General features: G+C 39.1%; 2 protein-coding genes and 1 long non-coding RNA gene across 4 annotated transcripts; 2 read left to right on the forward strand and 1 right to left on the reverse strand.

Annotated features, from left to right (window-relative positions):
- Positions 1-1100: 1100 nt before the first annotated feature.
- On the forward strand, positions 1101-2655 carry LOC125241643. The gene is made up of 2 exons (XR_007178754.1): positions 1101-1642; positions 2168-2655. It is a non-coding gene; the product is annotated as an uncharacterized LOC125241643 (long non-coding RNA).
- A 3455-nt stretch (positions 2656-6110) lies between these two features.
- LOC125241702 lies at positions 6111-13190 on the forward strand. Of its 2 annotated transcripts, XM_048150297.1 has the most exons (5): positions 6111-7331; positions 7672-7820; positions 8302-8535; positions 11183-11421; positions 11979-13190. In XM_048150297.1, the coding sequence occupies exons 1-5, from the start codon at positions 6701-6703 to the stop codon at positions 12190-12192; spliced, it is 1467 nt and encodes a 488-aa protein (XP_048006254.1). In that variant the 5' UTR covers positions 6111-6700; the 3' UTR covers positions 12193-13190. The 2 variants fall into 2 exon arrangements, with proteins under 2 accessions (XP_048006254.1, XP_048006255.1); XM_048150298.1 differs by lacking the exon at positions 8302-8535.
- Positions 13191-23835: 10645 nt separating this feature from the next.
- LOC125241406 (alpha-mannosidase 2-like) lies at positions 23836-26740 on the reverse strand. Its single transcript, XM_048149879.1, has one exon. It carries the CDS (start codon positions 25876-25878, stop codon positions 24076-24078), a length of 1803 nt encoding a protein of 600 aa, XP_048005836.1. The 5' UTR covers positions 25879-26740; the 3' UTR covers positions 23836-24075.
- Between the last annotated feature and the right edge of the window lie 78 nt (positions 26741-26818).

The following is a 26818-nucleotide window of genomic DNA, read 5'->3' on the forward strand; positions in this document are numbered from 1 at the left end:
TCCGTATTTTTCTCAAAAACTACTGAACCTATTAAGTTCAAAACAATTTTCCTAGAAAGTTTTTATAAAGATCTACTATTGTGATTTTTTTCATATTTTTTGAACATAGGGTTCAAAAGTTAGAGGGGGGGGGACGCACTTTTTTTTCCTTTAGAAGCGATTATTTCCGAAAATATTAATATTATCAAAAAACGATCTTAGTAAACCCTTCTTCATTTTTTAATACCTCCTCCTTGCGTTATCCCGGCTTTTGCCACGGCTCATGGGAGCCTGGGGTCCGCTTTGACAACTAATCCCAAGATTTGGCGTAGGCACTAGTTTTTACGAAAGCGACTGCCATCTGACCTTCCAACCCGAAGGGTAAACTAGACCTTATTGGAATTAGTCCGGTTTCCTCACGATGTTTTCCTTCACCGGAAAGCTACATTTTTTAATACCTATCCAACAATATATCACACGTTGGGGTTGGAATAAAAAAAAATATCCGCCCCCACTTTACATGTAGGGGGGGTACCCTAATAAAACATTTTTTTCCATTTTTTATTTTTGCACTTTGTTGGCGTGATTGATATACATATTGGTACCAAATTTCAGCTTTCTAGTGCTTACGGTTACTGAGATTATCCGCGGACGGACGGACGGACGGACGGACGGACGGACGGACGGACAGACAGACATGGCGAAACTATAAGGGTTCCTAGTTGACTACGGAACCCTAAAAAGGTTGATTATTCTTATGTGATTTTTAGTGAGTAAACAACTAAGGTGATTTTAATTTTTGGATTGTTTAAGTAATATTCCAAGCCAATTCTTAAATTCCTAGTTCATAAACACCTAAAAGTTCTAGGTAATTTAGTTATTTTTGGTTTATGTAATACCTATGTGGTATTTTTCTTTTCGTTTTCAAACATCTATAAACTCCGCTTCTGGTTCCGGTTCCGCTTCTGCTTCCGTTAAACTAAATTCTAAACTTCTGCTTCCGCTTCCGCTTCCGTTAAAAGCACTTCCGTTACATCCCTGATGTACACCCGCCATTCTGACGCTCACCTTAATTTCAAGTAAAGTTTTTGTCCTCATTGAGAATATACTAGTATTTTACTAATCGATGACCAGCTTGACCGTGCAGGATTGTCACTACCATCTTGAAGCATTGTGCTGAGCTTGGGCCAAAGTATACCAATTTCGGCTATTGTTCAAAAAAATATATTTTTTTTGTGTTTTCGACCTGACACCTATATAAAGTTCAATCTAACGATTAGCACTTGTGAAAGAATGGAGTGTTTATTTATATTTTTTGAAAGTATTTTTTCATAAATTTATATTTTGATTATGTTTTTATTTCCGCTACCCAACGGTTGACTGGTAGAGATCGCTCTTTAGCGATAAGACCGCCTGTTGTCTGCCTCTATTTATAATTATTTGTTTTGTCTCCACTGTATCTTTTGCTGAGGTGTGCCAATAAAGAGTATCCTATTTATCTATCTATCTATCTATGTATTGCAGTTTGGAGTGAGCAGCATCTTCAGCCGTGACGCCGAGCTGTCAGGAGTGTCTTCAGCGGAGGGACTCTTCGTGCAGGAGTTGGTGCAACACGTCGCGGTTCGCGTCGACAACACCGACACGTCTGCGACACAACTCTCAGGTACTTGTTACATCGTACTTGCCTAGACGTCTAGTTGGAAAGTAATGGCAAATGTATGAAGAGATCACCTGATATTGTAGGGCACTTTTGCGAAAAAAGTAAAAAATGTTTTTTTTTTCCGAAATAGGTAAATATAATGTTTTTCTTACGCAGAATCACAAGCCCTTTTCACAAGTCCTATTCGTTACTATTTTTCAAACCCAGCGGTTATAAAGTGGAAAGTATGCAAAATAATAGAACATTTTGAGACTACTTTTTTGTCTCTCGTTTTTTTTTATCCTAGATCGAAAGGGCTCGTGATTCTGAGTAGGAAAAACATAAAATGTACCTACCTTAAAAAATTTTTTGTTTGGTGATTCTTCTCGCGAAATGCCCAGAAAGTACTAGAAACATCAGTGCACTAACTTTTTTTTCGCACCATTTTCTCTATTGTGTCATACAGTAAATTTCCAAGCTTACTACTTATAGTCAATGTTTGAAGGATTATACAAAAAAAAAGTTCATAATTAAGCGTTTAATTTACAGCATCCAACGCGGTTCAAGAGTCCCTCAAGAACATCCCATTGTCCAGCATCAAAGAGCCCCGCCGCTTCAGCGTCGACCGACCGTTCATGTTCTTCATCATCGACCGCCTCGACAACTTGGTCGTCATCGCTGGAAAAGTCATTGACCCAGAAGCACCAACGCCGTTCGAAATTTAAACAACTTATATTATTTTAAAAAACAAAAGACTTAATTTTTTATGACTATTTTCAAGTTCGATTCAGGAGTAAGCCGTTAGTCAATTGTTTGTTTATAAAACCTTTTTCTCTATTTGGAACATGATTATGTTTCGCTGTGAATTTAATGTACTGTAATTGTCTTTAATTTTAAATCTACAACAAAGCAAACCAGAAGCATTTGATAATTGAAAGTACACAGCGTAGGTTTAAGTAATTAGATTAAGATTAAGATTATTTATTTTAGTGGCAGTTGTGATCGTGATTAAGATTATATTTATTTTTATTGAAATACAGTTTAGTTTTTATGCGCCTAACTACCCGTCCCAGTTTTTAATAAAAATAAATACCTTATTCAACAAACAGAGCTTTAAATGGCATCATACATTATTATATATTCTTATTTATTTTAGATAATTATATTAGCAAGAATTTTGTTTGCATATTTTCATTGGATTATGACATTTATGACTTATAAACATTCATTTTTTATTACTTAGGTACTTATACTTATATTTGTATTCCATGTGTTAGAACTAGAACCATGTTACATAAAATAAAATACATACATACATACATCATGGACCTAATATTATACGGACGTAACGCTCAATACTAAAAAAACTGTGATTCATTAAGCTAGGAACATACTACGCGGACGTCCGTCGTGAATCGACCGCGACCGCGACCGATCAGTGTGCACGGAACAAAACATCCAGCGAGCCAGATTTCGATTGGACGTCCATGCGCTCAAGGCCACGTCCACGTCCGTCGACCGATAGTTTGCACGGTTATGTGTAATTTCATTGGCCAGATTCCCGTCCGCGGTCGATTCACGACGGACGTCCGCGTAGTGTGTTCCTAGCTTTAGACTTGACACAAGCGTACACCCGTAAGGGACAGATATAGAATAATGGAGCGAATTTAAGAATCACTTTAAAAATGGCTGACAGTTTACCATAAACAACCTACGTAATTTGGGCGGATAATAAGCTTGACAAGTCACGTCCTTATTGTTTGCCACAAACTCGTTTGTGGCAGCGGCGAAAAAGTGAAACTATGACAAAGACAAAAAATAACATTTTGCTCTCTGTCACTCTTATTATAATTTGTATGTGACCATCTCGTTCGGTAGTGGTATTATTATTTGGCTGTCTAGTCTATAGTATCCTTTGTTTGAAGCTAGGAACATACTACGCGGACGTCCGTCGTAAAACGACCGCGACCGCGACCTATCAGTGTGCACGGAACAAAACATCCAGAGAGCCAGATTTCGATCGGACGTCCGTGCGCTCAAGGCCACGTCCGCGTCCGTCGACCGATAGTTTGCACGGTTATGTGTATTTCCATTGTCCAGATTCCCGTCCGCGGTCGATTTACGACGGACGTCCGCGTAGTGTGTTCCTAGCTTAAGGATTCTATCATCCACATTGACAGCTCTGTCTATTGGCCGCTGTACACACATGGCCAACAGTTCCACCAACCCCCTTGGCCATGTGTGTAGAGGGCTACTTGGCCGTAAGTTTGCAGTTGGCGCTTGCGCTTGCCGGCCAACCGATTCGTGTCGGTTTTTTGTCCACACATCAAATGGCCCCTGTACACACATGGCCAACGGTTCCACCAGCCCTTTGTGAAACCCCTTGGCCAAGATAAGAGCCGCTGTTTACACATTGGCGAACCAATCACTTGGCATTGGCTCTTCATGAAAGATGGACATGGAATGGAAAAGTCTAGGAAATTCTAGGTCATAGACGTTGTCAGAAAAATTTGATTAAAAAATAATAACCCCGTAGTAAAATTAAATTATTTGAAATATTAACAATTTTTTGAATATTCTGATAAGAACATTTATCTTTTTTAGGAAATACATTAAACATTTGCAAGGTTATTTTATTTCCTAAAATCTACACTATTATTGACATAGATAAATTTATTATTTTCGTAAATATTTCACTACCGTCCTCTCTGACGGCTGACGACCAACTGAATGAAGCGCCAACGTGTAAACGCAGTTGGCCATTGGCGCCAAGATCCTTTTGGCCCCTGTACACACATGGCCAACGGTTCCACCAGCCCTTTGTGAAACCCCTTGGCCAAGATAAGAGCCGCTGTTTACACATTGGCGAACCAATCACTTGGCATTGGCTCTTCATGAAAGATGGACGTGTAATGAAAAAATCTAGGAAATTCTTGGTCATAGACGTTGTCAGAAAAAAAATATTAAAAAATAATAACCCCGTAGTAAAATTAAATTATTTGCAATATTAACATTTTTTTGAATATTCTGATAAGAACATTTATCTTTTTTAGGAAATACATTAAACATTTGCAAGGTTATTTTATTTCCTAAAATCTACACTATTATTGGCATAGATAAACTTATTATTTTCGTAAATATATCACTACTGTCCTCTCTGACGGCTGACGACCAACTGAATGAAGCGCCAACGTGTAAACGCAGTTGGCCATTGGCGCCAAGATCCTTTGATGTGTGGACAAAAAACCGACACGAATCGGTTGGCCGGCAAGCGCAAGCGCCAACTGCCAACTTACGGCCAAGTAGCCCTCTACACACATGGCCAAGGGGGTTGGTGGAACTGTTGGCCATGTGTGTACAGCGGCCATTTGATGTGTGGACAAAAAACCGACACCAATCGGTTGGCCGGCAAGCGCAAGCGCCAACTGCCAACTTACGGCCAAGTAGCCCTCTACACGCTTGGCCAAGGGGGCTGGTGGAACCGTTGGCCATGTGTGTACAGGGGCCAAAAGGATCTTGGCGCCAATGGCCAACTGCGTTTACACGTTGGCGCTTCATTCAGTTGGTCGTCAGCCGTCAGAGAGGACAGTAGTGATATATTTACGAAAATAATAAGTTTATCTATGCCAATAATAGTGTAGATTTTAGGAAATAAAATAACCTTGCAAATGTTTAATGTATTTCCTAAAAAAGATAAATGTTCTTATCAGAATATTCAAAAAATTGTTAATATTGCAAATAATTTAATTTTACTACGGGGTTATTATTTTTTAATATTTTTTTTCTGACAACGTCTATGACCAAGAATTTCCTAGATTTTTTCATTACACGTCCATCTTTCATGAAGAGCCAATGCCAAGTGATTGGTTCGCCAATGTGTAAACAGCGGCTCTTATCTTGGCCAAGGGGTTTCACAAAGGGCTGGTGGAACCGTTGGCCATGTGTGTACAGGGGCCATATGAGCTCATCCACTAATCTCCTGTCAGTCGGATCGAGGCGCCCGTGGCGAAAATATCTAAAGAAAAATAAGAAAATATGCCTACATGCGTTGTCAAACTGTGTAAAAATGACACCTATCGAAAGAAAAAAAATACGGAGTAACTTTTCATGCGTAAATTAATACGTTATCAAGTTATTATACGTAAAATCACAATATTCATTAATGTTCATAATCATAAACCAACAAATTGCAAAACAAGAATGTGACCAGTATTTTTTTAAATAGTGTTTGCACACGGTGCACAGAGTCATTATTATTTGTTAAAAACAAGATATTTCTAAGTTTCAAGTGAAATAATTAATTTTTGATAAATTAAATGAAGAATTGATTTTCTTTTGACCTGAATTATAATTATTTTGATTTTAAATCGTGTTTGCATATCGCTAACCGTCTGCCATTGCTGGCTTGAAGGTTCCGCCACCAAGCCATAAAATATAATTAAATAAAATCCGCCATTGTAGGGTCACAGCCGGTCTTCAGTGAGGCTCTCTCTGTTTCTATTACTACTCTATGACATACATAAAAACGCCTGTATCCCATAAGGGGTAGGCAGAGCGCATGCAACTACTAAAGCGTCAGTGCCACTTTTGGCAAATAAGGAGTTGAAAGAAAACGAAACTGTGATAGTACAAATTAATTATGCCTATTATGAACATTACATTTTATAATGAAATGCCCTTTTATTTAAAAAATAAACTGGTCAAATCACAACTTCAAATAAACGAAGTTTGCCGCATTATTATTTAGAAATGTAACATTTAAGTTATTAAAATAATCTTTCATTAGGTATTTAATACATTATTTGACGCTTGACATTATACCTACAGTGATCTACTCAAGATGTACAAATTAGTTTTGTGAGAGAAAAGACGGTAGACGATACCCGATGTGAAGAGACTGACGAGTTTTATGAAGCTACCCGACATAAATCATCTTCAGTTTAAACACGGCGAATAACGGTCACGCTGGCCGTGACTCGTGCCTGCAGGTTATAGTGCAATAACATTTATAAAACAAGAATAAGATAACCAAACAACAAGTGTTCATAGAAGCTGTGTAAGGTGATTTCACTGAAGTCGAATATGGATAAATACCAAGACAAAGAAAATGTAAAAGCGAAAACAAGGATTCCTTTACCATTGGCACCCCTGCCAGCTCTGCCAAACCACTTGCTTAAAAAAATAAGCGAGAGACCCCCATTGAATACATTAGCTGGCCCTAATGGACTCAGTCAAAATGTGCCCTCTAGTTTGCTTTGCGTGGCTGGACCAAGCAATGCAAAAAACAAAAGCATCGTGGATAGACTGAAAAGTCCTTTTCAAATTGACACAAAATTCGTAACAGTGCAACGGGGATGTGATGAATATTTGGACTTTAATTTTGTTGCTTACCAAGATGATAAGCGAAGAGTTTCAGAGCCAACTGTCATTACTGTTAGCAGTGATGAGGAAAATGAATCAAATGAAAAGGAAATATATTTCACTGATAAAGACAGCCTTGCTAATAAGAGGCGGATGTCAGCAAGCACTCCGGCCCTTAACACATTAGTTCCAGCCAGGGTGAAGAATATCAAGCGAAGCTTAAAGAGACCTCATAGTAGGGAACTGCAAGGGTTAACGCCGCTGGAAAATCGGGAAAAGGTGGATGATAGAGTGAAACGGAGACTGAATTTCAATCAGACAGTTAGAGAGAGGATGCAGACACCTGATTTATGTACGTAGCATAACCTAATCACAAAATTAATATTAAAAAAAAAAAAAACCCCCGACCGCGATATAGTGGACCGATTTCCATGAGACATGGCTAAGAACACTCCCGACTAATTCAGCTTTCAAACAAAAAAAACTAAATCTAAATCGGTTTATCCGTTTGGGAGCTACGATGTCACAGACAGAAACACACACAGACAGACAGACAGACACGTCAAATGTATAACACCCCGTCGTTTTTGCGTCGGGGGTTAAAAATGATTAATAACAATTTTTTTTAAACTTTTTCCTATTTAGATCATTTGGATTTCTATTAAAATCATATTGTGTTATTTTATTTACAGCACTGAAATCATACATGGCTAATATGGACAGAGATTACGCAGGTGAAATTCTATCATATCTTCTACAAGCCGAGAGGAAAACAGCGGCGCTCCCGCGGGTGAAGAGTGAGACGAGAGCTTGCGATATCAACTGGCTGATGAAAATAAATGTATGTGTCATATAATTTCCTATCTTTATACTCGTACTGCAGATGTTATGATGCATCATTTTCAAATACAATGAGCCCGATAGGGACATGTTATAAACCTAAATATGTAAATGCAATGTACTAAGAAAACGTGACCAGCACCGGTAGCATGGTCGCGCGATAGACGATAAAATATCAGGCCGTCCCTATCGCACTATTAGTAAGTGCGATAGGGACGTCTTCGTTGTCTTCGGTTACCGCGATAGTTACTCATGAAATAAAACTATGGAAACGGATTTAAAGGTCGGGATGAATTTTAAATTCATTATACGCGATTTAATCCGTTTCCATAGTTTTATTTCTATATCAAATGATTAAATTAGATATTTGATAAATAATCCATTTTGTAGTTAAAACTACGAACCTATTATTGTTTGACGAGTAACTAAGTTCGAGTTTACTTCCATAATGATATTGTCATTGACAATCGAATTCAACCTAGGGCGTAGACGGCAACCCAGCCACCATTCAAACTGCGGTGTGGTACCTGGACGCCGTGCTGGCCACCGGCAACGTGACGCTAGAGAATATGCAGCTAGTGGCCGCAGCAGCGTACTGGATAGCGACCAAGCACCACGGCCCGCTGACTCCTGCGTCCAAGCTTGTCAAATACGCCAACCATGCCTTTACGCACCAGAGGCTGTTGGAAGCGGAGAAAGTAATATTGGCTAGATTGGTATGTACCTATACTACATATATACTTCTGAAAAACAGAACCCTTATAGGACCAGTTTCTTGATCATGGGCATAAGACGCTGGAGAACATACAACTGATTCTCGCGGCGGCCTACTGGATTGTGACCAAGCCCCACGGGCCGCTGACTCCTGCGTCCAAGCTTGTCAAATACGCCAACCACAGAACTAAATCAAGATAGAAGGAAAAAGTGTATCTACTTCGCGTGCGGAAAAGTTAAATAGCGAGCGACATTGTTCGCCGCGCAAGTCAGTCTGCTCTCGACCGCTGCCCGCGAGTGACATACAGTGAAAAATACAAAATGGGTCGGTATTCGATAATTAACTGTTCAAACACCACCAATAAAAGCAAGAGTGTTAAACAAAGTGTTTCCTATCATCGGTAAGTACCATTTGTCCTAAAATATTTTTTATTAAATAAAAAACACGATTTTCCTATTTTTATCATCAAAACATTAGCTGACGTACGGCCGTCAAACTAGTTTTCCATTGCGGCTTTAATTTGACGAGTCCGACTTGGCGTGCGTTTAAAACAAGCGATATAAAAATAGGCTATTCAAACTGTCGAGACAAAGTGAAGGTAGATTTGTTTTTTTGTCCGTCGAACTCACGTCGAACTTAAGAATAGTGGTGCACCACGGAACTAAATCGTCATGTATGCTGCGATTTCCTTATTCGATTTAAATCGATTTTGCGAAGCAGTGGAAATTATAATTATGTTTTTATATTGTTATGAACCTATACATATAAAGTACGAGTGAAAAGTAAATTTAACTTTAAAATAGGTTACAGTTACGGTATTAACGTTGAATTTGTGGTCGGCAGAAAAACAAATACAAACATAATACGCTCTATATTTATTATGAATAAAAATAACTCTAAAAATGTGTTAATGGTTAATTATATTTATATATTACTAAAAGTTGTAACAAATAACATGAGGATAATGAAGTGAGTACATGGTCGATTTTCTTAAAAATATTACGAAATATCAACTAGTATTAATACCTACCTACTAAAATCTTTGTTCCTGGCCTTAGGCAAATTATATACCTACTAGTGAATTGTTTGTCATCACACGAATACAGTTATATACTTCCGGATCCGATCCGGATGACGTCAACGTTCGCAGCTTGTTAAGGGAAATCGTGGCCCTAAAAACAAGTTTAGCTGTAGTTATTTCAAGGTTTGAAACCAGCTTGCAAACAATCGCCGAGTTACGTGACGAAATTAGTTATTTACGTAATGCTCCTGCTCGGTCAGCGGTTTCAGACCTGACGTCCGATCATCGACCTGACAACACTAGTGTCGAGTCAGGTAGTTTGCGCGTTGACACAATTAAAAATGTCGCACGCGCCGCTCCGCCGCCCGCGCGCCCCCCGCGCGTGCGGCCGCCTCCCCCCCTCACGTCGAGCTCACGTCAGCGGGCATATGCTGATGTAGCCGCCCTAGCCGGTCAACGCAACGCCGCAGCGAACCGGGTCAGCGCACCTGCAAAGGTGTGTGAAGAACGGGCTCCAATCAAGGAGAAGTCCTCCCGCGCCGATGTGGATAAGGAGGGGTTCACACTGGTGCAAAGGAAGAGCAAGGCGCGTAGGGCGCCTCGTAAGACTCTGTGTGGTACCGCGGAGCCGATTAATTCTGGTCTGCGAGTTGCTACACCGAGTAAAGCGCTCTACGTGTCGCGCTTGCATTACTCCGCCGGGGCTGATGAGGTGGTGGAGTACGTTCGCCGGAAGACTGGCTACACGCTGAGGGTGCAACAGCTGCAGTCGCGCCACTACGTGCACTTCACTTCATTTGTTGTGCGCGTGCCGCGCACGCTGCAGGACACCATCGCGTGCGCAGACTTCTGGCCGAAGGGTGTGGTATTTCGGCGGTTCCGGGGCAACCTGCCGAATCCTACGCCGAGTCAGACGACGCAACGGAGCCACGCTGTTACGTCGTCGCCCAAATCTAATGTTTAATTTGTTTATTTTTTGTATGTCTTTTGTATTTTTTTTTTTTTTTTGTAAGTCTTGTTTTGTATTTTTGTAGTTTCACAGTGCCTTGGTGTAAACTGTAATGCTGTGTTACTTTTTGATTAAATAAATAAATAAATAAAATACTTACTTCATTTCACAACGAAGATGAACATCCGATATTTTTAACTTCAGTGGGCATCCCGCAAGCAACCTCCACAATCGATCGAATGGGTTACGCGGCGACAACGTTCCCATCACTAAAGTACACTCGTGACGTCATAGGCTCGACACAAAACGTTACACGCTCGGTTTCGCTGTTAATCGCCGAGCATTTTCCTTCTATCTTGATATAGTTCTGTGACGCCAACCATGCCTTTACGCACCAGAGGCTACTGGAAGCGGAGAAAGTCATATTGGCTAGATTGGTATGTATCCTGATTTTTTTATGAGTTCCGTGAAGTTTGTTTGATCAGTGTTCTGAAAAGGTTGCAAGTTAAAATCTGTTTTTGTTAATGGATTTTAATTTTTCAAATAATACAAAAAAAAATACCTTTCTCACTGACGTAATGCACTAAACCCTGATCCGTCCTTAACACAACATCAACAAACGTCACCTTATTTTATCAGTTTATTATAGTTATAAAATGTACTCTTTGTTTTGTACAGAAATTTCCTCTCCTACCAGTAGTGCCCCAAGACTACATCTGGTACTTCGCGTGGTGGTGCAACCATGAGCGGCCCGGCGAGATCGAGGTGGCCACCACGTTCCTCTGCCTCTGCGGGCTGATGGTGAACAAGAGCCTCTGCTCGGAGTACCCGTCCGTCGTGGCCGCAGCTTCCGTGAGGAATGCACTGTTGTTGCTGAAGAAGAAGGAGCTGATACCGAGACTACAGAAATGTCCAACGTAAGTGGAAATTCATATTTTTCTATCATGATCACCTTAAACTATAATCTGGCACATACGAGATACCAAAATAATTATGGATCGGTCTAAAATGATTAAATTAATGATTATTTAAAACAGTGAGTAGGTATTCATGGAAGAATATATACAGCTGTTAAACCATTTGAACTCAACATGGTAGGGAATCCCCTTGTTGATGTTGGAGGGGATCCCCTTAAATGACGAGGGCTTCACTTTACGCATTATCGCCGAAAAAGGAAATTTAATGTGTGTTTATCAGCGTTTCGCCTCACTGTGGCAACCTTTAAAGTTTATGTAAATTGTTGATACTATAAATTATTTGAATATTTGTAGGGTGCTAAATCTAGGACTTTAATTTAATTTTATAAGACTCGGTTGAGTTGGCTGAAAGTAGTCGCTCAAGACCGTAACATAAAGTGAATTGTTCTGAGAGCCCTATGTCCCTATAAAGGATAACAGAAATGTATCATCATGAGGGTACCTACCAGTAAAGTTGTAGCAATTGTCTTATTCGTCTATTTTTCCTTTGGTTTTAGATACGTAGCAGCCGAAAAAAAGGCCGTGAACTTATCGCACATATGTGCCATCCTCCGCCACGCGGTGCGCGTAGTGGGCGCAAAGAACTACAGCTACAAGTTGTTCATATTCGAGCAGTACGGAATGCCGCCCAAGTATATCGCGCAGACCATCGTGAGCTCGGCCAACGAGCTCGCTGTCATGGACACTAGGAGTACCGCTGTCATATTTTGAAGGGTTCACCGGGTGGGCCCTGTAACAAAAGCCAAAAATTTTGCTGTAGGCTCCTTAAACTGACCAACATTTGTTCAGCGACTTTCAAAAATGTTGAAGTCTTAATTTATATTATTTTCATACAAAATAAATATTATCTTCACGTAATTACGCCATTATTGTTGTCATTGTCGTTGTCTGTCACGCTTTAGACAAAATTAGTAATACATTACCTCTTAGTAAAAACTTTCTTAAGGGTAATAAAATCAAAATACACGTTATTTTTAAAAGTCGCAGAACAAATGTTGGTCTGTGGAGTATACTAGTAGGCTACAGTTATTTTTCTTGCTTTTGTTACAGAAGAAAGAGATGCAGATATTTGCCACTCACTCTTACCTATACTTGCATCTGAAAACTTGCAGCAATAACTTGCACGTCTAAACTCAGCTTTAGGCTAAGCAATGTTGGCAGTGATTTTTATAGAACAGACTGTGCTCGAGTTACTTTAAATGTGAAAATTCTATGAAATTTTTATGTTGACTACCAGAATATGGGCATTTCCACAATTTGGGACACAGACAGTTGTCATTTACACATTAGTTCCATTTGTATCAGGTCTTATGAACAACCTCTACTTAAGGGAAGCAAATGAATAGCTGTATTTAATTTACTTTGTAGCATAAGTGTTTTTATAATATTAATTACTTGATAGAGGAAAAACTTCCTTAAAGTAGAAGTTTGATCTTTTTAAACTTGATTGATTGATTATGTAGATCTAGAGATTACGCTAAGCTTGGGTGGGATTGGGATTAGATGCTGAGCTGACCCCACGCTCTAGTTGAGTGACCTAGTAAGATGTTGATGACATGTTTTTCGATGGGTATAGTTTAGTAACACAGACAGCAGATAGAAGAAACTTATTATTTATGTACTTTTTATAACAAGTTGACGTGTAAGAACTGGATTCTAACACAAAGTTAATACATGATTGTGACGAAAATAAATAATTCCTTAATATACATGTTGTTTTACTTTTGGAACAGCCTTTTCGTACCTATCTGAAGGAGATGGGCATTTTATTTCCACAAAAAATTGTTCAGTAACTAGACTAGACGAAACAACATTTATTTATGGTGCTCCCATACCGGGCTGTTAAAGGCCGGCAACAGACAGTCTTAAATTTCATAATCTTAAAAAATCATAATCTTGTGAAATCAGATTGAGTGCACGGATTCCCATACAATTTCGCAACTGTCCACACACAGTCTTATTTTTTAAGATTATGATTTTTTTTCAGATTGATCTGACAGATTGCGAATAATTTGAATTTTAAGAATGTGTGTGGCAACGCAGTCAATCTTATTTTATAAGATTATGAAAATTAAGACTGTCTGTTGCCGGCCATAGGCTTGCCAGTCTTAAAAATTCATAATCTTAAAAAAAAATTGTATGCAATCTGACAGTTCAAACTGACACTGACAGATCTGTCAGTGTCAATTTGCATACAATTTTTTTTTAAGATTATGAATTTTTAAGACTGTCTGTGGCAAGCCATATACCATTTATAGCAGCCAGTGTGGGTGCATCTTTATAGTAGTACCGGCCACTAATATATCACATTTTTTTAAAAACAAGTATTGATAGAAGTACCATTTTAATCTTTCTCGTTTTGTTTTGCTATGTAGTAACGACAGAGACAAAAAATGTCGCCGTGCAACTGTCGCCTCCGTGTGCGCCCAGGGTTATGACGGTTATGAAAGATGGCGCCACCTTATTAGTCTATTGCCCAGATAAAAAAATTCATACGTGAGTGAGACATTTCTTTATCTCTCTCTCACAAATGAATGACAGTGACATGCCTACAGTCTACAATGCCTATCGTCACTACTTTTTAAAAATCTCGTATCTCACGCTGTTCCTCAAAGTTAAAACGCAGTAAGTCTATATGCATTCCATACATACTTACTACAATTTTCTTTTCATTGACAGACGAAGATACAAGTTTTTTTAAAGTAGTGACGCTATCTATCTATTCTACTATGCATTTGCACAGGCGCCGCCTGGTGGGATAAAATGTCAGTGTGCCTCCTCAATCGGGTCGAACACATTTTTCGTAAGGCCGGCAACAGACAGTCTTAATTTTCATAATCTTATAAAATAAGATTGACTGCCTTGTCACACATATTCTTAAAATTCAAATTATTCGCAATCTGTCAGATCAATCTGAAAAAAATCATAATCTTAAAAAATAAGACTGTGTGTGGACAGTTGCGAAATTGTATGGGAGTCCGTGCACTCGATCTGATTTCGTAAGATTATGAAATTTAAGACTGTCTGTTGCCGGCCTTAGTGGTAATTTGAAGCCTTTGAAGGGCCTTTGTCGCATAAGCAAAATACATTGAGCTATTACTACTACGTAGTACATTATACTTCAATTGCAAAATATAGGAAAATTATTTTCACCTTGGGGGATTGCAGTTGAATCCTTCACTTAAGGTGGCTCGCCTAGGTTACCCGAAGCTCAGGCTGCGTTAGATGGCGTTAAGCTAGGAACATACTACGCCCCCCCGCAGGTTGCTCACCTTGTCGTGGTGGAGGGGCTTAGTAACCGTGGCTTGGTCACCTACGGTGAAGCGAAGAAGCAACCAGGGCCGGCTTGTTGATGGGCGAGCTGGCCCGAGGAGGACGCTCCAAGTGGGCTTGTAAAGCCCACTTGAGATGCTTCTAGGAGGACTGCCGTGGGAGGGAAGATCCGGCAGTATGGGATGCCGCTCTGTGCCCTCCCTCGGTAGCCGAGGTGGGATCGCAGGGGGAGAGGCGTGATGGTATAGCGGTGCGCCACTCTCCCTACCCCCTGCGACCTTGGCGGGGCCGCTCCGCTGTAGCGGCATTGGTGGGGCCGCAAGGGAAGAGGAGTGCCGGTATTACGGTGCGCCGTTCTCCCTATCCTTTGCGGCCGACTTGGTTAGCGGTGGAACCAAAGACCATGACCACCGCCGGGCGTCGGAACTCTTCTGGCGCCCATGGAACCTGCGGGTGATGGATCGGGAGTCCCATCACCCGCCTAAACGAGGTTCCGAGCTGGAAGGCCCTCCCGTGTTCCGAGGGCCTTCAGCGCAGTAACCTGCCTAAGCAGCCATCGAGAAGGGCCCGCAAGGGCAACGCTGACGGGGTATCGGAGGCCTACAACCGAGTGCCCGAAACCCCGTCCAAACAGCGAGCGGCGGAACGCCCCAGGGGGTTTAGTCCGTGCGAGTCGGTCATACCCACTGGCTTCTCCCGGGCCAGTGGGATCCATAATGGATTCCCCCTGGGTCATCAAAAAAAAAAAAAAAAAAGGAACATACTACGCGGACGTCCGTCGTAAAACGACCGCGACCGCGACCTATCAGTGTGCACGGAACAAAACATCCAGAGAGCCAGATTTCGATCGGACGTCCGTGCGCTCAAGGCCACGTCCACGTCCGTCGACCGATAGTTTGCACGGTTAAGCTAGGAACACACTACGCGGACGTCCGTCGTGAATCGACCGCGGACGGGAATCTGGACAATGAAAATACACATAACCGTGCAAACTATCGGTCGACGGACGTGGACGTGGCCTTGAGCGCACGGACGTCCGATCGAAATCTGGCTCTCTGGATGTTTTGTTCCGTGCACACTGATAGGTCGCGGTCGCGGTCGTTTTACGACGGACGTCCGCGTAGTATGTTCCTAGCTTAATGTGTAATTTCATTGTCCAGATTCCCGTCCGCGGTCGATTTACGACGGACGTCCGCGTAGTGTGTTCCTAGCTTCAATCTGCAAATTACCGGTCTTATTTTTTTTGTGGAGTCGTACAGGCATTTTATATACTTTCAAGTATGCTTCGCGAACATTTAATATTAAAATTGACGTATTACAACATACATTCAACTTCTCATTGTAACGTTAATCCCCTTAATGTAGATAAATTTACTATTTTACACTATTTTTAAGTACCACTCACACATACAAACAGTGTTTTTGTATTCCTTCTAGTCGATAATTTCACGCGGCGACAGCTTGTTTAAATAGCCTTGCGGTAAATACGTGCCATCGCATGATTTGCATGGAAGTACTGGGTTCGAATCCAGGACCTTTTCTCTTTTTTTTTTTTTTAAATACTACGTCGGTGGGAAACAAGCATACGGTCCGCCTGATGGAAAGCGGTCACTGTAACCTATGGACGCCTGCAACTCGAGTGTCGCATGCGCGTTGCCGCCCCATTAGAAACTTGTACACTCCCCTTTGCTGTGTGTGCACAGCAAAAAGGAGTGTACAAGTTCAAAGGAGGGTTTGGGTTGCCGACGACTCAAAGGACAATAGAATAGACGGAACAAATTAGTTCCGTAAGTCCTCCCGTCGTCAGCACCCCGCACCCTCGTTGAGCTCTGGCAGCCTTACTCACCGGCAGGAACACAACACTAGGAGACACTATTTTTAGGGTTCCGTACCTCAAAGAGGAAAAACGGAACCCTTATAGGATCACTCGCGTGTCTGTCTGTCCCTCTGTCACAGCCGATTTCTCCGAAACTACTGGACCGATTTACTTGAAATTTGGCACACGTATGTAAACCTGTGGCCCAAAGACGGACATGTAATTTAATTAAATGAAATTTAATCACAGGGGTCACTTTTGGGGGTAAAATTAAAAATTAAAAATCAAAGTTATTAAAACTATATTGTGTTACATATCAAATGAAAGAGCATTTTATCAGCATCTGAAATATATTTTTTTATATTTTTTGTTTTGGTAATTTAGAAGTAATTTAAGAAAATAAGCAAAAAATGACCATTCCCTCCCCCTTATCTCCGAAACTACTTAGCGTAAAATTTTCAAAAAAATACACGAGATAGCCCTCTCCATGTAGATTACAGGAAAACCTATTAGAAATCTACAGTCAAGCGTAAGTCGGACTTAAGAGAAAAAAACTCAGATTACGAATTTCACTCACTGCCGCTGCAAGTAGTTACTAAACGTCTTAAAATTGTGTAATCGAGTTGGACAGGTATAAAGAAATTCATTTCTGTCTTTTTCTTTTTAGAACTTGTTCAATTTTTTTTTCATTTGTACAAAATGACTTAAGTTCCTACTAAAAAGGAGGCGCTTAAGACCGTTTATAAATTGACTGAGCAAAATTTTATTCAAATCGGTCCAAAAAAGGTGTCTGTTGACGAAAACATAGAATTTGTGCCACCGAAAGCCCAAATCTGAAGTCCATTTTGCTCTATCTCTTATCGTTTCCGAGATATATACGTAAAGTCTTGAAAGTTCGAAACGTTAACTTTGCCATCATAGTCGTTCAGGCGCTCATGAGTTCTTTGTATGGAAAAGTCGAAAACCGACTCGCACTTGACCAATGTTCATAGAACGTTGTGTTTTTTTTTTATTAGCAAAAATGACTTAAGCGCCTTCAGAAGTGTAGGTGCTTAAGACCGTTTGTAAGTTAAAGTTAGCTGTGATGGCTCAACGAAGAAAGAAGATTTCAGTATCCTACTTATCAGGGCGAGCGGTAGCGAAGCCCTCCTATAGTCGACAAAGTTCCGAACCCTGTGGTACATTTTTTGAAAAAACTATCACGCCTATGAAGTTGTGCTTAAACATAGTAATTTAATTATTTTATTGTCATTTAAAAAAAAATCAAATCTCAGTTTTGTGTTCAATATTGTACTACTAACGCCATCTGTTAGGACTCTAAGGAGTAAGAAAACATCGTTTACTATTTTGTATAACTAACGCCATCTGTTAGAAAACTAAAGAGGTAACGTTGTATTTTTGACGTCTGTCAACTATGACGATCAATCGAAACTTGGCACTGGAAATGGCGCGTAATCCAATTTGTCTATGGGAATCTAAACTTAGCCCTACATTTTTAATATTATGTTATGGCTCGTCAAAGTTTAGGAAGCCAGCCAGAAGCCAAGGGAAGAAAGGGAGGGAGAGAGAGGTTATCAACACGGTGTTTTCAGTCAAAAGAAAAAGTAAATTTTATTTATTTATTTATTGTTGAGAAACCCAATGTACTTAGGATATGTTTAGGAAACTCAACGATAGAGTTGTTCGCTGTCGTTCGCTAGATGTCACTGTTACCCCCGCAAACTGGGCAATGACTTGTTTTCGTAAAATGTATAAGTATTTTTTGATGTCCACATTTTTCGTTAGATGTCGCTGTACCACCTGCAAACTAGCGAACGGCATTCTATGGTTCAATAACATATATTTAAATTGTATTAATTTCATCTTTTTTAGGGTTCTGTAGTCAACTAGGAACCCTTATAGTTTCGCCATGTCTGTCTGTCTGTCCGTCCGTCCGTCCGTCCGTCCGTCCGTCCGTCCGTCCGTCCGTCCGTCCGTCCGTCCGTCCGCGGATAATCTCAGTAACCGTTAGCACTAGAATGCTGAAATTTGGTACCAATATGTATATCAATCACGCCAACAAAGTGCAAAATAAAAAAATGAAAAAAATGTTTTATTAGGGTACCCCCCTTACATGTAAAGTGGGGGCTGATATATTTTTTTTTCATTCCAACCCCAACATGTGATATATTGTTGGATAGGTATTTAAAAATGAATAAGGGTTTATTAAGATCGTTTTTTGATAATATTAATATTTTCGGAAATAATCGCTCCTAAAGGTAAAAAAAGTGCGTCCCCTCCCTCTAACTTTTGAACCATATGTTTAAAAAATATGAAAAAAATCACAAAAGTAGAACTTCATAAAGACTTTCTAGGAAAATTGTTTTGAACTTGATAGGTTCAGTATTTTTTGAGAAATATACGAAAAACTACGGAACCCTACACTGAGCGTGGCCCGACACGCTCTTGGCCGGTTTTTGTTTTATTATTATACATAAATGTATATGTACCTACTCGTATAGTAGTTACTGAGCGTTTTCCACAAAAAAGATTAAAAACCTATTCTCTTACATGGTAATAATTTTTGGGTTCGTCGAACTCAGAATTTCTAACATAATTATCCTAATCTGATATTTAAAAAAAAATTAGTTTCTAAAGTACGATTCGAATGATTTTTTTTCTAATTGTTTATTTTCGATGGAGGGTATTCAAATGGCTTTTAAAAACTTAAATTAGTAAATGAAAATGCAATAGTTAACTGAGTACCGTAGTGCTTTAAAAACTCAAGTGGACTTTTTTTTTATCTAAGGAGTAATTTCGAGAATATATTATATTTAGCGAGGGTATTAAAAGTTGTATTTTATATCTCAACTTAATAAATAGAAAATCAAAATGACAATAAAAAAATCAATATGTTCTCTAAGATAAAATTGATACCTTCGGCTCTCCATTCTTGCTCGGTCAATAAAAAATACGAAATTTATATCCAAAAAAATACAAAAAGTTTATAGAAACCTGGGAATCGAACGCACCTTCACGGCGTGACAGACGACTGTTCACCAACGACGCCATTACATACCACGCTGTTACCGACGAAATTGGGCTATAAATATATAAAATTATTTAAATATAAATAATAATGTCAAATCCATACTAAAATTACAAATAAGAAAGGGTGTGTGTCTGTTTGTTTGTCCGTCTTTCACGGCAAAACCGGAGCGACGAATTGACGTGATTATTTAAGGGGATTTAGTTGAAGGGATGGAGAGTGACATAGGCTACCTTTTGTCTCTTTCTTACGCGAGCGAAGCCGCGGTCAAAACCTATTTATTATAAATGGGAAAAGCTGGTTACTCTATAATCTGAAGTGGAAAAATTCGTTGTTTCACCAAAGATAATGTGTGTTTGTCCGACTTTCACGGCCAAACGGAGCGACGGATTGACATGTTTTTTAAGTGGAGATAGTTGAAGGGATGGAGAGTGACATATGCCACTTTTGTCTCTTTCTAACGCAAGCGAAGCCGCGGGCAAAAGCTAGTACAGCACGGGTAGCATGGTCGCGCGATAGACGATAAAATATCAGGCCGTCCCTGTCGCACTATTAGTAAGTGCGATTATAGGGACGGCCCGATGTTTTATCATTTATCGCGCGAACATAATTGCCTGCCTGGACCAGATTATATTGATGATAATTATTATTTGTAACCATTTAGTTAATATTGTCTTCAGTTACCGCGATAGTTACTCATGAAAAAACCGGCCAAGTGCGAGTCGGGCTCGCGCACAAAGGGTTCCGTAGCAGCAAATATAATAAACCAATAACTTAACCAAAATTACAGTTAAATCAACCTATCTCAAAAACTATAAGAGATACTTTGATCAAACCAAAAATCGTTGAAAGAGTTAATTAGCATGCATCACCTCTATTTTTTTTAGAATTTTATACCCCGTAGTTATAAAAATAGAGGGGGGGGGGGGACATACTTTTTACGACTTTGAGAGCTGATATCTCAAAAACCGTTCACTTTAAGAAAAATGTTTTTTAGAAAACTTTATATCATTTTAAAAGACCTTTCCATTGATACCCCACACGGGTATGTACATCGAAAAAAAATTTTCATCCCTCAGTTACATGTATGGGGGGCCCCACCCCCAATTCTTTTTTTTACTATTTAGTGTCATAATTTTGTAGCGGTTCATACAACACATATTCCCATCAAATTTCATCACTGTAGTACTTATAGTTTCCGAGTAAATCGGCTGTGACAGACGGACAGACGGACAGACGGACAGACGGACAGACGGACATGACGAAACTATAAGGGTTCCGTTTTTGCCATTTTGGCTACGGAACCCTAATAAAAACTATGAAAACGGATTAAATCGTGTATAATGAATTTACAATTCATCCCGACGTTTCGAACACTACAGCGTTCGTGGTCTCTGAGCTCAACGGGTGACTGAGGAAAAATTACAATGTGCAAAAGCTACCCACATACCTACATACATATTCATATATATAACTATTTAGTTGTTGAAGAAAAACATTCACACAACAATAACATAGATCAACTAGCTCAGTAAATGTAAGGAAGTCAGCACATTACTAATACTATGCCCACACTATGACCTAAATATATACCTGACCTGACGTGTAATATTTTATTTTATCAACAAAGGCATAATAAAGATTGTATTGTATTTTTGTATGAAAATAAAAAATAGGAAAGAAATATAGTAAGAGTCTTTTTTAATAGAATATTTATTCTATTAAAAAATATAAAAAAACTTAATAAATCCAAAAAAAGTTCAAATGATTAAAAAAAAGACTCCGGATCGGAACTCGAGATCTCCTGCTTCATAGTCAATGCATTTGACCGAGACGCCATTTCGATTTACACAAGCAGTGTCGAAATACACGATATGTATCTTTATTGACAAAATGCGTCATTATTTCTGAGTCTGCTTGTAAACCAATATCTTTAAATAATTACTTGTCAAGAGCCAAGTGTACTAAAAATGCGCGAAATATGACGGCTCTGTGTCTGTACACAAAATTTGGCACGCACATTTTCGTAAAATTAATAAAAAATTCACATGGAGTCCATGATTTCTGTATGAAACAATGTATTTCGTTCAATACTGCGACGATGGATAATGTATAGTAGATGTATGCGCATATTTTTATTTAGTTGTAGTGTGCGGTGACTAAATAAATGGTAGATGTTTTTTGTATGGAAAGCGAGCCACCATAAGTATTAGAATTGCGCGCTTTGCTCGGGAATCTTGGGATTCAATATTAGAATCCTTTCCTTCGTTGAGAATAGGCCCCATCGCTTAAAATTTGTAACTGCGTGTGTGTGGCACAATCTACTAATTTCGTCAGTTATGTTATGTGCATAAGGGCGTAGGTCTTATTATTATAGATATTGTCCGTCGAGCTCGGGTGAAGGAAAACGCCGTGAGGAAGCCAGACCAGAACACTAACGGCCCGGCCACGACATTGGTCTAAGCGCGACAGCGGTGAGCAGCAGCCATACGTGCGAATGAAAAGTCCCATCGCTCTGTCTTGCTCCAATTGCCGCTCACCGCTGTCGCGCTTAGACTAATGTCGTGGCCGAGCCGTAAGTCCTAGCGTAGCCTCCGGATTGGTACGTCAGACATTCACTTTCATAGAAACTGGTTCAGACGTCAATTCTTAGCGGCCACATTACACAATGAATATAAAATCAGTAAATTATGACTATTTTAAGTGTAGCCTTAGCCTGAGTCAGTTTCATACAAATGGCAGGTATCTTTGTAGGTATGGAAAAGAAAAAAACAAAAAACAACTAAATAATTTATATGGCACCGTTAATTGATAACAATGATAATTAATATATTAGGTATCGTCAAATAGCGCTGCATCTCGCACGAGGAACTGGAATAATCGTGTGCTTCTTCTTCAACAGCTCTTCATTATCATTATCATTAGGCACTTATCGACTACATTATACAATAATAATGAAATCTAATCTAACCTATTGGCTCACGGTCAACCAAATCATGGCGCTAAAAAACGGCGCGAAATTATTTTTTTCTATGGGAATTAAACCTTCGCCCTTACATTTTTAATACATTTTTAAGTGTTTAGTTTGTTTTATGGCTCGTTGATGATTACACTAACGTCCAGCTTTAGGAAGGCACGCGTTTCATGAAGACAATTGGCAGGTACCTATACCGAGGTACCTATTTGCCCGAATTATTTAGAATTTTCAACCTACTGTCTTTCGAGATCTATATATTTGAAATTATGTAGTTTCAACGACCTATCGCGTAGGTAGAGATGGGTCGTGGGTAAATACCCAATCTACCCACCCAGGTATTTACCCGGTAAATACCTATCTACCCGGTATTTACCCGTATCTACCCAAATTGACGGGTAGATTCATTTCATGTTGCACATGCTGATTTGTGTTAAAATGGAGATAAATACTAAGTTAGTGGTTGTAATTATTATACAAAATTTAAAACGAAACTGTTCAGTCGAATATACAATAAAGTTTACAGAAGTTTTAATGTATATTTTTAAAAATAATTAAAAAAATATGTTTTATGCGTGCTTTTTAGATTGTATTAATTAGTCGTATTTATACGATAAAGATAAACTTCCTAGTACTGGTTGGAGGGGGTTATGGTGGGGTTAGGGGGGGTAAAATGTATTTTTTTCATATTTCATGGAAACTATCATTAATATCGAAAAGTATTGTATGTACGAACTAAAGTAGACACAATTTCCTACAAAAAAGTTTATATGCATTTTTGTCATAAAACATACTATGTATGAGTTATGAGCTTGAAAAAGATTTTTTTTTAATATTTTTATTCACATATTTTTATTTACAGTTTTAATTTATCAAACTTATAATTTATACTAAAAGTATTTGAAATTATTTCCGTATGTCAGAGAATGATATTACACGATTTTTATAGTTGGAGTGATACACTAAAATCACATTTTATCTCATAGCTACCTATTCGTTCCCAATTTGAATAAACATTATGTGTACAATTACAAAGACTGACTTAAATTAATCTATTTTAGCCCAAACACCATTTAAAAACGTCAAATTTGGATGAAAAATGAAAATACCCGCGTATTTACCCGCGGGTAGGTAAATATCGGGTATTTACCCGGTAAATACCCACCGTCGGGTATTTACCTGGGTAGTTACCCATCCAATTTACAAAGTAAGACGTACGCCTACGCCGTAGGCGTACGTCTTACTTTGTAAATTGGTGTTATCTTTTAACTCATGTAGGGTTACTGTGCTAGTTTCCGTCCAGTGCTAGTTTTCGTTCATTTGATGAAAGGAGAGCCTAGTCCAAAAACCAACAGAGATTACGGTTACGTTTTACATGCTTTATTCATATCATAACACATTTTTCCTGTATAGAATGAACGAAACTAAGAGTAGGACGAAAATTAGCCAATGGCCCTATTCTTGTAGGAAGTTCCTATTCCATGGTCTATAGTTGGTACAGTTTCATGAAAATATTCTTAAAGTTAACAGTTCCATCGGCTGAAACATTTCTAGATTAATATATTTTAAACGTGTGCCTTTGTTAGTGCCCGCTAAATTAGTTTTAAAAACTGTTCTTGAGCCTGGAAGTATGCTCTGTATGGAAATATTAGGATCTACATCACAGTGGACCAGTGACTCATAGTTAATCTGGCACGTGAAGCTTTGTCTATGCAAAATCATCAAACCTACATTTGACGACGAACGTTTTGAAGTTATGCCGTCCAAAAATGTTCTGTAACTAAGTAAAAATACGTCGCAGGGATATGTCGCCTTAATTAAAGGAACAATAGCATATAAGCAATACCCTGTCACATTTTTGTCTATTATAAAAATATCTGTGTCGTAATTAAACGCATTGGATAAATAATTTGCCCTGAAACTGGGTAATTGGACAGATTTAGAATTGGGTACTGGATAGTATTTAGATGTTCGACTGAAGTTTTCTAGTAGGATATAATGTCTTTGACATGAACCGCCACTGTCAGCGAGGCCTTCATTGACTCCCCGGCCGTCGTCGAATAGAACCCTTCTGTCTAACATCAAAACTATCTGTCCTTCTTGTAGTGCAGTGACTCCCTGAGCATGATCAGTAATAACAGTTAACCGTTGCTTTCGGTCTTGGATGTAGCTTAGTGTCGTTACAGGATACACATTCGATTCTATACGTCTAGTCACATTAATAGTACGAGGTGTATACTGAAATCCGTTATTATCTATATGGATCTCTGGAGGATTACCGTTACTAATATCCGTTTGTATTGACATAAATAATTCCAAGTCTCTGTTACTTGGTGATACATCTAAGTCTATTTTACTTTCGATATAAATGGCGCTCGATAAAGGGCTGTTAAGTACATTAAATAATTTGACAGTGTGATGCAACAATTGTCCGTATACTGAAGTAAATTCCGTGGTCAGAGGTCCAGTCAATATTATAAATAATTTTGTTGTTCTGTATGGCTTCAATATGTCACGAATTGGTTTTGTCGTATTGGTGTTAAGTAAAAATACTCCAGCATTTACGTATGATCCTGTAAATGCTTTGTAATCGATCACGACCGGCTTTTCCGTAAGCGTATCCTTCTCTATGACCGTTTTTAAGAATCCAGTGTGTTCGTCAAATATGAGGCGATGCTTATAACTTTCTAGCTGAACATCCCCTAGTTCAATAGGCTGAATGGTAAAAGGGGAATAAATTCCACCACTCATATCTTCTTCTATCATGCAATGTACGCAATATATTGTTGCTGTATTAAGTGTTGTCATTGAAGTTTCCTTAATTTTGAATAGTTCAATTGTCAACGGAGGGATAAGAACTGCAAACATTATTTTGTAGAATTGTTTAGATATAACCACAACATTTTTCGGGTTGTATTTCCATATAGGATTGACTTGAACTGTGACATCTTTTTTGTTGTGGTCAATAATTCTGATGTTGGGTATTTTTGTAAACAGTTCTATTATTTCATATCTCTCATGGCTTAAAGAATTAAACACTAACACGTTATCTCCTGGACTGATTGTTCTAAATACTGATATAAACTCACCGTCTCGATAGACGTACTTTCGTACATAAGGGTTTTTCCTTGTCTTATTTGTAGTAAACCAACTAATCATGGCCTCCTGTATTTTCCAACAGTCTTTCACCGTCATCCAAATATTCTCGAGGACGTACCGGAGCACGTTGCTAGTCAAGGTGCCGCCTATCACGTTGCGATCTTGCAATCGGGCGACGGTCTCTCTACTTTTTGTTAATAGGATCATGAGATTTACGTCAACATCTTTGCTTTCGTTTGTCAGATCAGCTTGCGCAAATGAAAATAAAATTTCTGTAGATCTTAAGGTTGCTTGAAGACGCCTTAGTAATATTTTAAGTAATGGTCTAGATGTGAAATACCCAGTCCAATACGCAGGGATGCCGTTTTCTAAGTCGGCAAAATTTAAAAAATCTCCCTTTAAACTTGGATACTTTAAATCTCTTTTTAACACTGACTTAAAATAATCAATTGGCGTGCCAAATTCGATAGTGGCTTTGTAAATATTACGATTCACATTGATAAATTCAGCTATTTTTTCGTAATTATTGAACTGGTAATCGACCTCGTCCTGAGTTATGAAGTGATGAGGGCCTCCGATCGGAGCAATAACAACATTATGAGGAGTTAGGGTCCCAGTCTTCGAATATTGCTCCAGAATTAATTCGGACTTCTCTTTGACGTTGTATCCGTGTATATGCCAAGGTTGAGAATGTTTGAAAAAATCAAAATCAGTGGTACACAATCGTCTATTCGGCCCACATGCGCCAAATCCGTCCGCGTTAAATTGTAAGTAGTGTGATAGTACAGAATTACTGGGATAGCGATCATGCCCTATTCTGTTTAATACTCTATTAAGCTCTGACGAATAAGATCCTTCGTTGAACCAGTTCTGAACCCAAACGAAATCGCTTATTTGATACTCTGCAAAATACTCTTCCCACGAATAATGAACATTGGTAAAGATTAGTTTTGTTATACCCGACACTGACAATAAATAGGGCAATGTGGGACTGTGGGTGACACTGTTAGTGAGCCACGCTACGTCCGGCGCGTAGTTTAGGTGTTCGGCGAGCCACTGGTGTCCTACAAACAAAATAACCGTTAACTGCCTTCATACTTAAGTAAAACCCCAATCTAGATATACAGATACAATTGCCGTTAAAACG

Source organism: Leguminivora glycinivorella, chromosome Z (assembly GCF_023078275.1).
Source record: "Leguminivora glycinivorella isolate SPB_JAAS2020 chromosome Z, LegGlyc_1.1, whole genome shotgun sequence".
In the NCBI taxonomy this organism is placed as follows: Eukaryota; Metazoa; Arthropoda; class Insecta; order Lepidoptera; family Tortricidae; genus Leguminivora; species Leguminivora glycinivorella.